This window comes from Eptatretus burgeri, chromosome 18 (assembly GCF_056783735.1).
Source record: "Eptatretus burgeri isolate ZD-2024b chromosome 18, Ebu_testis_v1, whole genome shotgun sequence".
NCBI lineage: Eukaryota > Metazoa > Chordata > Myxini > Myxiniformes > Myxinidae > Eptatretus > Eptatretus burgeri.
The window spans coordinates 43,228,275-43,240,422 of record NC_140978.1 but is presented as its reverse complement, the minus strand read 5'-3'; the positions used below and the strand labels follow the sequence as shown (position 1 = coordinate 43,240,422).

General features: G+C 42.6%; 1 protein-coding gene across 8 annotated transcripts in view; it reads left to right on the top strand.

Moving 5' to 3' along the window:
- The window catches only part of B3GLCT (beta 3-glucosyltransferase), a 55,690-nt gene extending 47,504 nt beyond the window's left edge, over positions 1–8,186 (top strand). For 4 of the 8 annotated variants that reach the window (XM_085863936.1, XM_085863937.1, XM_085863934.1 and 1 more), the window contains 2 exons: positions 1,323–1,467; positions 1,561–8,186. In XM_085863936.1, the coding sequence (XP_085720062.1) occupies positions 1,323–1,467; positions 1,561–1,716 (301 nt within the window). In that variant the 3' untranslated portion in view covers positions 1,717–8,186. Of the gene's footprint in view, positions 1–264; positions 494–1,322; positions 1,468–1,560 lie in introns of those variants that run through there. The other 4 variants (XR_015053257.1, XR_015053256.1, XR_015053255.1 and 1 more) reach the window with 4 other exon arrangements.
- The last annotated feature ends 3,962 nt before the right edge of the window (positions 8,187–12,148 follow it).

The window sequence follows — 12,148 nt, the reverse complement described above, 5'->3', positions numbered from 1 at the left end:
CATTTCGTGGAAGGTAAGACAAGACAGAGAGAAAGAGAAGTTTGAAGCGTGTTTGTGGCCTCCCTCATTTGGCACAGATTGTGAGCCCAGGCTGATCCCAAGTGTGGGGAAGGTAAGGTAAGGGAAATGGGAACTGAAGAGTGTCGCTGTGTGGAATTAGCTTTCTCTTGGGTATGATTGGTCTGTTCTCCCACCCTGCCCAAGTGCTTGTCCCGCCCCTGTCTCCAAACGCTCCATCAGCATTCTGTCCGTTCCATTCCGTAGACGAAAAACCAAAACCGAACACTGGCGTCTTCCGCCCTCTTGTACGTCCCAGGAGGGTGGAGTCTGGCAGCCTTTGTAGGTGTGGTTGCCACTAGTGAGGGTCATGCTCCTTCTCTTTTGGCCTGAGTGCTGTGTGCCAATAATTTGACTCCCTCGTTGGTATGCATTTCTGTCTGCGCTGTCGCTGATGATTCGCCAACAAGAGATGAAACCGGTCCAGCAGCTGAAGGTGTGTGTGACATTAGGATTTTCATGTGTGTACTCTTTGTGAACGTCTGTCTTTACGTCTGTGGAGGAACTCTGGGAAGAGTTTGAAACAGGAAAGGGCTTACCTTGGGTAGCCTTTCATGGTTGCTTTATGCAGCTTCTTCAGTGAGAACAGCATGAGAGGAGTCAATTTATTTATTTATATACCCATATATAGATATATGTAAACACCTTGGTGATGTCCCTGTGCCTGTCCCAATGTTCTCCTCTCCACTCCTCCACCACTCTCATCCCTAGTATTGTGGTGTTGATGTTGCACAGACATAATGGTCCAAATGGTTTCCTGCATCAAAATTCCTTGTATATCTCTGTATCGAAATGTTCGTTATTATTTCAGCAACATTGGATTAAATCCAGCGTGTAGTATTATTCATCTATTTTTTTTTTTTGTATATGCTGTTGAGGCTCATATGAGAGGTCATGGTTTAATACGAAATGTTTTAAATGCAATATGATCAATGTTTTCTCTTTGGAAAGCAAAACATGCAAAAGATATCATTTATTCATTTATTTCTCAGCACTGTGTGATATTAATCACACTTTGTTTACATAGCACACCATTACAACCAATCACATTCATTTGTTCAACAAGTTTTATTCAGAAACACTCTCTTACCATGAAAAATGTAGGAGGAGAGAATACATACACTGCCTACATTTTGGAGACATCAATAGGAGTTATATTTTTACATTTCACTTGGACACTGCTAAAATATACTTTTCATGCACTTTTGCTACCATAATCAGCCTGATGACTGTTTTCGCTGCTGATGCATCTGTCTTCCGTGCAGAATAGTTTTCAACCGGGAGGGCCTGCGGCGTCTGCTTGCGAGTGGATGCACCTGCTCCAGTGATGATGCTCCAGATGACATGATTCTAGGCATGTGTTTTCACAGTCTGGGCATTACAACCATTCATTGCCCTCTTTTTCACCAGGTGCTCTCTCTTGCATTGGATATCTGACAGTTGAGATTTTGTTTTGTTTTGTTTCAGAGGTTTTGCATATGGTATTTTATTTTGTTACTTTAGGCACGACCAGAAGACTACGCCAAAGGTTATTTGGCCCACCAGATTCCGATATCCTTTCACAAGCACTGGAACACGCAGCCTCTTCGGGTGTATTGTGAATGGTTGTTTGCAGATGATATGTCTTCAAACGTTTGCAATTCCAGAGATGAACTGTGAAATTACGGAGAACTCTTCCAGTATTTTGTCAAAGTTTTGTTTTACTCTTCATGGTTTGCTCTTTTTTATCTTCATTGACACTGTTGGGTTAAACAAAGCTGTTTGAACCAATGCAGTAGTTTTGTCTTTTTGGATGTAAAAAAGATCAACATTGCTGGAATATTTTTGTTTGCATTTTCATTGTGCTATTTTGTGAACGACTTACTCTTTCAGGGTGCTCAGAACAACTTCATCGTAAAAAGCAAAAAAATGTATACACTGTTGAGGCTCGTATGAGAGCAAACGCACAGAACATATAACAAGGATTGCAGGAGACAAGGGGGGGGGGGGAGAGGGAAAGAAAAAAAACTATAAAACATGAGGAGATCTGTGGAAGGGAGAGGGATGGGGATGACATTTTCCACAGTACACAGGGTGAACAAGATGGGCACGACAGGACTTTCAGGAAGGAAAACGGTATTTGAAGGACGTGGGTTTGGGGCGGATTCACAGGGGTAAAAAGATTGTGGTTTTAGATGGGGGAGGTAAGATATGGTTGTGATCATCTTTTTGAGTACCTGGAGGGAAGAGTATGATTGAAGAGAGTGTCGGAGTGTGCTCCAAAGGCGGGAAAAATGAGGAATGAAAGAGTGAAGGTGAGCAATGATTCGTGATTTTGGTAGTTTTACCAGAAGGGGTTGCTGGCAGACCTTGAGTACCCTGTGGTAATATGGGGGGGGACATATCTCAGACAGAGCAGGGGGGTGAGGCCAGAGAGAAGATGGTAGAAGACAGACAGGCCACCGACCTGACTGGTGAGAGTGTGAGAGACCCAAAGACTCAGCCACATCGCGGGAGATACCATTGATCCTAAATGCCTTGGTTTTCACACATGAAGCCAAGAAAGGTGAGAGGCAGGAGCACCAGCCCAGAGGGGGAGCAGTGCTCCATCAGGCTGCGGATTAAAGCTTTGTATGTGGTCAGGAGCTCAGGTATGCCAAGGAAGGATGTGCTGGGATGTGGGGTTGCGATGGGGAGGGCTTATGGTCGGGCGACTCCTCGTGTATTGAATTTTGATATCTGTTCACTATAACATATCTGTTCACTAAAACAAGACTACTGTCTTATGAAATAGAACTCAAAACTCATGACATGATTGATTCTATCAAAGAAGGAGCCAATCCTGGAAAAGTGTCGACATGTAGCACTCCCCCAAGAGGTTTTGTTTGATTTGTGTATTTGAAAGATAATTATCTCTCTTTCTTCTTGACCAGGTGTCACCATCTACAGTGGTACAGAAGTCTTGAGTGGTATATCTACGGTGGTCATCTACGGTGGCTATGCACTTGGTTAATGCTATCTGGCCAGGAAAAATTGGATTGATTCAAGGAAATTGCTGCCCTTGTATTTTAATTTCTCTTGGGCCTTGTGATCTGACATTTTCCACAGTGTTTTTCAGTAACACATTATAAGGAAATTGAATTCAAAGGTGACCAACTCCTTTAATGATGTCACACAGACATCATAAGTTTGGTAGGTATTCTTTTGGAAAATTTTGGATACTCACTCAAATTGTTGCATTTCTTTTTATGAGATTGTTAGAAAGTCTTTGCTGTTTTACCATGTGTATGAACGTTTGGTACTGTTGTGCCCATAAATGTTTCATGCAATGCCATGTTAGTGTAGTGCAAGCCGGTAATTCTTACCTTTCTTGGCGATTTTCCCACCGGATATAGGGAGAGCTTCCGGTTTCTTTTTGGTTGGTGTGAGTGGACTTTCGCCATTTTGCCTTTGCTTACTGAGCGAGACTTTCGCTATTTGTGCCGTTGCATAAATAAACCATTGTGCAGAAAGGAACTTCGGTGTCTCGTCTCATCCAAACCGTTTGATCGCGGTATTTTCCTGGATCCGCTGTTCATCGTTATCCTCCATACTAGCAGAATTACCGGCATCTCCCCGAGCTGAAAGGAATCCTACGGTAAGGCTGCTAATTGGACTTGACAGTTTTATTTATGTCGCAGTCGGCAGATCTTTAGTTGGAAGGGGTGATTCATTTATTCCCTATTTCTGACAAAACAGATGGTACCTGACACCATTCACGTCTCCTTCAGCTTTCTTGTGATATAGGGCAACAACAAAGCATTCAACCGTTTTCTGAACTTCATCACTGACATCCATTCCCGTTATTCAGTGCTGTTAGGGTTAGGGTTATTGGTCAAGTTCTTGCACTTACACTGACCATGGTCTAACCTTTCCCTTTCCATCGATGCCCGTTGTGGAATCCCAGCCAGTCAATGTGTGACCTGAGAATAATGACTCGCACAGCTTCGATCATCGTTTTCCTCATTTCATTCACATGGATGAATCTCTATTTGTCCTTGACACCTTTTTTAAATCACAGAATGGTGTTCAGAGTGAAAATGAATTCAGAGGACTACAATCCCAGTGTAACCAAACTATATTTCTTTCACAACCTATTGTTGCATGTTTAGGATGCAACAGCAGGCACATGTCTGCCTCTTCATGGTTTCAGGTTCGTGACTGTTGACACTATCTCAACACTTGCCATCCATGCATCGTATTAATTTACAGACTCTCCACCATTCACAAAAATTTGACCAGGTTGTATTGTTTATCTTCCTTACTCAACCAAGTTATTCCTTTAAATTGTGGTGAAATTCACCTTGTTCTTGGGGTTATTCATGTACTGAACTTATCCCACTGTTTACGGAGCAGAGTTTGATGACTAAGAATTTTCACCTCGTTTTCAGATGCATCTTCATGTTTGCGTGCTTGCTCAAAGATTTTGATACATCCCTCCACATATCATCTATCAAACAACATCTATGCGAATTACCATGGGGTTCTGAGCCACTCTTCATATATTAGATGGATCTGAAAGTTCACCAAATGTGGACACACCTGATATATTGCTCATTTGTATCATAGCCATCCCATCGATCATCCATGCTCCTTTTTGGGTTTTTTTTGCCCTGAGCAGAATTGTTTAAACTCAGGCTGGTTTTGCATCAAGGAAACCAAATTGTCAAACTCATCTGGCACTCTCCACTGGTTTTAATTCACATTTGAGTACATTGCTTTGTCAAATGTGATGACTGCTTTCCCCTGCTTAAATGCTGCCTTAATTTCTGCACTCTGGTCATCCCTGCGTAGTGTGTGCACTGGACTATACTCTGAGGAGATAGCATTTATCAGTGGACAAAGGGTAAAGCCCAACACGTCGGCACCTCTTTTAAAGCGGATAAATCAACCATCCAAACACGAGTCGGGGGCCAAATCTTCCCCATTTTTCCTTTCCTGTTTTTATTCTCTTGTGCCACCCATGCAGACCACTATTTCTGTGCTTGAATTAGAAACTACATATTAACATGTCTTGTAGCTTTGGGACCCGCTCTGGAGTCGCCTTGAATGACTTCAGTGGACAAAACTGGATGATCATCCATGTGAGGTCCATGCTACTACTTTCCTCTTCCTGGGCTCTACTCCACACACTGCACCACTCAATATTTACCTAATTGTCAGAAAAGACTTGTGATGAATGCCTACAAGCCACACTCTAATCTGCAATATCTGTCCCTGTTACCTTTGCCTGCACTGCTCACTTGTGCTCCTTCACAGTGCATGTGGGTCAAATAATATCTCGTGCTTTTCAAAATTCACCATCCTGTTGGACAGAATGCTGATAAAGAACCACAGATATTACATGAGTTGTAACTTTCCTATCCAGGGTCTCTTCATTTATGTCAATGTTGTCTTGGGCTGCATGAATGAAGATACCATGAGGGATATTTGGTGTGTGTACCACACCATGCTCTTGAGACTCCTGAATGATGTCATTAGCAGATGCAGTATCGTGTTGTGACTCATCATAGTTTATGCTATGATCACGAGTTCCAGTCAACATTGTTACCCCAAGCTATGAACCTGTTCTGTGCTTTATGGTCACTGCTCACCCCATGTGTTTGGGTGTTAGGATTTCACCCCACGATAACATATACACCAAATCCTGTCCAATGGAAATGATCTTCCTGTGTATCTTCATTTTCTGTCATCATCTTTTCAAGGCTGATTGTGCCAACCTCTTCATCACATGCTTCTCTGACCTGCTTCAGAAACTTGAAACCAGCTTGGGACCATATCTAAAGTTATGCCTTTTGAGTCCACTGGTCTGGTAGGAAACATATTGCATTATTTGCCTTCTTTACTATCATAGCAGCATGGAACAATTTCCAAGCATAATTTACATCACTTGCAGATGTACCCGGTGCATCTTTGTTACTAACATTGCTTTTTGAGCAATGTGGCTAAATCCATGGCTTCTTGTACCAACACAGCACTACTGTATACAAGATTTTGCTTGTTTGGATTTGTCTGAAATTGAAAGGCGATGGCGTCGACATCATGTTTCATCTGTACGTGCTTAAGTTTCTCAGATGTATAGCTTCCAATGTTGAGGATTTTGTTAACCAGGAGTTCTTCACACTTATTCTCAGCCTCAGAGGAGGCCATCTCAGCATCTCTCTATTGTCATTTCCATCAGGAAATGTAGCCACAGTAATATTGCATATGGTTACTTAGCAGCTTGGGTAATTAAATAAACATCAGTGATTTTTGCCCACAACGCTATGTCCATGATGTCCACAGCCTTCCTTAATGGCTCTTTCTGCATTGCATGTCATCATCTGGTGGGCAGTTTTGCCCTTCTATGAAAGCTGATGGCAAAATATACAATTCTAGTCTAATGTTGGAGTCTCGGAGTGTCTGGAATTTTTCAGAATTGAGACGTTTGTTTTGTTCATAGCGCTCACTGGCAAACCCATTACAGGCTCAGTGTTTTGGAACAACTTATAACAGGTCACTAGAATTTCCAAGTCAGGCCTGAGCCATTCAAACACTTCATCTTTTTGCACCAGCATTGCATGATGAAATGTATTTCAGCCTTCTCTTTTTGCCTTTCATTCCTTTCACCTTGCTTTCTTTTGGCAGATTATACATTAGGAAGAGAGCTTGTCCATTTAAGGCCATTTCCGATATGGGCTTCACTTTCAGTGGAGCTCATTTGCCATCATAATCCTCTGTAGACGTTTTGAGTGGTCCTCCAAATATTATTGAGTAATTGACATCATTCCAGACTACAAAACTACTTTTGAAACCACCACATATCTGTAATGGAAAGATGCGGAGTACAAAATAGAGTACTTTGCAAATATAACCTCCAAAAAAAAAATACTGCAAATTCACTGTAGCTGTGATGTCTGACCAAAGCGGACAAAAGCACCTGACTCGATCAACGCACCCGGTCTAAAAATCATCCTCAGATATTCCTCCCTGGGAGTGGGAAGCTGCTACAGCAAATTTGCTATGAACCCTTTTTTCTGACTGGTTTATTAACTAAAATGGTAATGCCAAACAGAAAGTCAGACAGAGGGTCAAAGAACTACATTGCTTGGCCTCATATTGTTTCAAAATCGGACTAAAATCTAATTTATATAATGTGATATAATTGTTCGAGCACACTACAATAATAATTTACCATGAAAATCAACAGATCCAACTTGGCCAAAAATACATCACTGTATATGCAAAATAAATCAAGAAAAACACCTTCCAAGCTTATGACATTGACATGACGTCGTTAATTAAGCTAAAGGGATTGTGATTGCAGGTTTTTATGACTCAATATCCAAATACAAAGTCTGGTCAGCCTAATTTTTGCATGCTAGGCCTAAGAATAACACATATATAGTACCATTTACCCCGACCCTCTTTCTGGCTGTTTTCACTGCCAACTAGATCATAGTAAACTAATGCATGCATTCATATATGGCCTTACACATCACAGCAGATGGTGATCTAGAAATAATCTCGAACTTAACAGGAGGTGATTGTCTTTTCGATGTTATAGTTGAGTGAAATCTACTCGATGTAAATCTTAGTTATGCCAAATTTCAAAAATCGTCTCTTTGATGGTTTTTCTTCGTTTGTATTTTACTTTTTTTTTGTTCCTTTTCGCTTCTTTTTGTTCCTCTTTTGTTATATATTTTTATTTGTTCCTTTTTAGTTTTTGAAATAGTTTGTGTACTTGTTTGTGCTGAATGATATACTTTACAGTCATTAATGGTGTCTATAGTTAATGTAAAATTGTACTTGTTCAACCATTTTTTAGTATTAACTCCTGCATACAGTATATATTAAAGGTAAACACATGTACATTTATGAAAATTAAATGTCCTTTAAAAAAATAACTCTGCACGTATGCAAAATTTGCTGGAGATTGGCCAAGCTGTTTACAATTCTATAATCATCAGACATACACACAAACCTACAGAGAATTGTTTTAGCTTACTTTTTAGTAAATACCCACTCCCTGTGGGAACGTAATTTGGTGAAGAAAGAAGCTGAGCTATTTAACAAAGTACGTTGTTTGTGAACTTGGGGTATGTTTTTGAATAAAATTTGTTGCACTTTTATCGTTTTCAGTCAAAATTTATTTACAGACAATATTGCTGATATATGCAGTTTCTTGTGCTTACCATCAAGTGCCAAGATTTCTATTCCATTGACGTCACCAACTTGACTTATGGTTGTGTAGCAGACCATGACCAAAGTCTGATGATATGAAATCACCAGCTTCACAGAGTGTTTGTTTGTCCCTGTGACTTATTGACCATCATTGCAAAGCCAAAGCAACACTGGAATGGCTTCAGAACAAGAACGTGAAAGTCCTTGAGTGGCCCAGCCAAAGCCCAGACTTGAATCCCATTGAGAATCTGTGGAAAGACTTGAAGATTGCTGTTCACTGATGCTCTCCATCCAACTTGACAGCACTTGAGCAAATCTGCAAGGAAGAATGGGAGAAAATCCACAAGTCCTTATGTGCAAAGCTGATACAGACATACCCACGAAGACTCAAGGCTGTAATCGCTGTCAAAGGAGCTTCTACAAAGTATTGATTGAGGTGGTTGAATGCTTATGTAAATTAGATATTTCTGCATTTAATTTTCAATAATATTGCAAAAAATTCCAAAAACATGTTTTCACTTTGTCATTTTGGAGTATTTTGTGTAGATCGGTGACAAAAATTTATATTTAATCCATTTCAAATTCAGGCTGTAACGCAACAAAATGTGAAAAAGTCAAGGGGTTTGAATACTTTCTGAAGGCACTGTAAATATGATATTTGAAAGGTGTTTAAAATGTTTCGTAACTCGGATATATAAAAACAAGATAACAACACGTTTTCAACATTGTAGCTCAATTTAATCACTCTTGATTTCAATGTACTTCACACATTTGTTCTTCAAATGAACAATACCCAGTTGATGGTTTCTTTAAGGTAGTAGGTTGAAGACAGCAACCGCTCAGGGTAGTCTACCGTTCTGACTTAGGAGCGTTAAAGTGGTGCCCAGAACCATCTTACACTCAACGTGTCAGGGTTGCTGATCTTACTTTCTGTCTCACTCACTATAGCTACCGGGCTAGCTTTAATCTCTCTTGCAAACAAACATCATACATTTTTCAAACTCACTCATTTTCACTCCTCACTTCACATTATATCTCTTTAATTTCTCTTTCTTCGCATTTCCCTCAGACAGCCTCCAATTAAATATGATAGTCCGAAAAGTTAATGGACGCTAGTTCCCGGCATTATGGGGTGCGAAGAATCTCTGGTGATCTGCCTGTCTCTGCTGCCAAAGACAGGGAGGGCTCGGGCAGTCGTTGTATCGGTCCTTCCCAAGACCCTTGCCTTTTGAACCAATGTGACTTTGTCAATTCATTTCACCAACATCTGTGGTTTTTCTTCGAATCTTTCCTCTGCTGAACATCGTCTAGAAAGCTCCTCTCTTAATATCTTGCTTCTCTCAGAGACCCAATTATCACATGACGTTCTTGTTAATTCTTATAACATCTCGAACTACAACCTTCACTCACGATTCCGCTTCAAAGGAGGAGTCTGTGTCTACTTCAACATCAACACGCCTGCTTACACCTTGTGGACCGAGATAGAGACACTTCACTTCGGGTCGTCACCCCCGCCCACATCACGGGATCTATAAAAGAACGGGTCGCGAAGCCGCGCATGTGCCATTCCTGCTCGTCATTCCTGTTTGCCGTTCCTGCTCCTCGTTCCTGGCCATCGTTCCTCTCGGCTTGTTCTGTCTGGCTTGGGATCGACAGTCCGCCCATTCCCCTGCTGGCGCCACCATTCTTTGCCAATTCGCCTGCTGACTTCGCCTTCTTCACCACCTCGCCGCCTTTCTCTGCCCACTTGCTTCAGACTCCGCCTCTCTCCACCCATTGCCTTCTGACTCCACCCAAGTCCTTCCCTTCACTACCGACAGTCGCATCTCATTATCTAGACCGACGCTAGCTGCATGAAGTGCCACGAAGCAAGATACGACGCGCCAGCTGTCAGGGAGGTATCGCTCAGCGGAGCATTCCCCAAAATGGACTGGTGGCACAATCGGGCAATCGTGCAAGGTATTGAGAGACCGTTAGCCTCATCTCCTCTCCTTTTTCTCTGCATTAACATTAACTCTGTAGAAATGTTTCCAGCTCGTTTTCGTCCTTTCTTTCATTGATTGTCCAGCCAGCATGGTCCTAACTTAGCCGGGACTTTATTCCCAACGATCCGTTCCTTTCAGCCGGTATGTCCTTGGCAGTGTGGCTCGGTTGCACCTGATCCAGTAAAGTGATCCGCTTCGGACAAGGCGTACCGAGAGTGTGTTCCCCGGTAATTAGGTCACGTGATTAATTAGGTAACCTGATTCACCCATAGATGGGAGGACCCTAGGTCATGTGGTTGAGTTATTGGCGTTCATGGTCGGTTAGCGACCCGCTGCGTCACAGAATTATCCGTGTGCGACAGCCTGAAATTCTTGGGAGTCTGGTGGGAACCCGTAATAGCTTCCCCCGCTCCCCATGGTGGTCTTCTCACCCGGCCCACAACAGCTTGGTGTCAGGAGTGGCAAGAATCCTAAAAATTTACAGAGTTCGAACCTGCAACAATTTGGTGTCTGGAATGGGATTTGAATCTGGGTGTGCTTAGTGACCCCCACCCCCGAAATTAAGAGCAGGATACAAATTTTATTTAATTATTGGTACGGACCATGGTGGACCAAGACGAGCTGGTTCAGGTAGGTTTTGAGACAACAATGTTAGAGGAATCCATGGCCCAGCACGATAGCTTTGAGGGAGATCATTCCCTGCAGCCATACTCAGAGGTAACGTTGGGGGTAACTGCAACAGCAACAAATGCTTAGGAACCCCCATCATCGAATTTCCCTCATGGAGGACTTAGCGATCCCTATGGGATCCACACCTGATCATAGCAGAATGACTTCGCCAAAGCCATTTGACATGAATCAGATGATACAAATGTTGAAACATGATGGATAAAATGGAAGGGAATATGCAAGCAGGACAAAACCAACTGAGGGATGATATGCAAACAATAAAGGCAGAGCTGGCAGATGTAAAGGCAGGGCAGCAAACCTTGGACCTTGAGCTGGCAGAGGTAAAGGACGAGATGAAAAACATGCACCGGAATTTTACAAATGAGATCAGTATGGTACGTGAGGAGATAACTGGGTTGAGGGAAAGTGTGGAAGATATTCGTACCGCGATGAAGACAGGTAAGGTGGAAGTGACGAATAAAACAATGGCAGTTAAGAGAGAAATATATAAACTCGGACAGGTAGAGACGAAAAACCAGGAATTGCGGGCCGTATAGGAGGAATTAAAAGAAGTAACAGAGACACAAAGAGACATGAAACGGGTGAAAGACAAATTACATAAAGTAAAGGAGGAGCAAACAAATAGAAATGGTAAACGATGTTACCATTGAACTTGTGGAATGTTTTGAGACCCGATGTAAGGGTCAGGATAACCTCCTTCAGGAACAAAGGGAGACGATACGCTCCCTCGAGGCAGACCGTGACCAGGCGATGTTACGCCCTCATGGATCGGCCAGACCGAAGGGACGAGTGCGCCGTCGACCACCACCCTGGAGATGATGGAATATTTTTCTTGACTAAAATAGATCTTTGGAGGTCAGGTCAGGTCAGGTATGGGAGCATGTGCCAGAACAGCACGGCGCTGCGTCCACTTTCCGCCGGTACTCCAGGGGCCTCCGTCTGGCCATCCCCCAGGCAGATGCCAGGCCCATCCCCATCTCCTTGAGATGATGGTTAACCTGTTGCAACCATGAGGCACGTGGTCGACCCACTGGCCTCCTCCACTCACGAGACTCCCTCGCTGAGAGAATCTGGTGAGCAGGATCAGAGTCAGGAAAACGAGCCACATGTCCATACAGCCGCAACTGACGCTCACGGACTATGCAGGTAACAAATCTCATCCGAGTCTCTCTCAGCAACCGCTCGTTGGACACAAAATCCGACCAGCGATAGCCAAGGATTCTCTGAAGAGACCT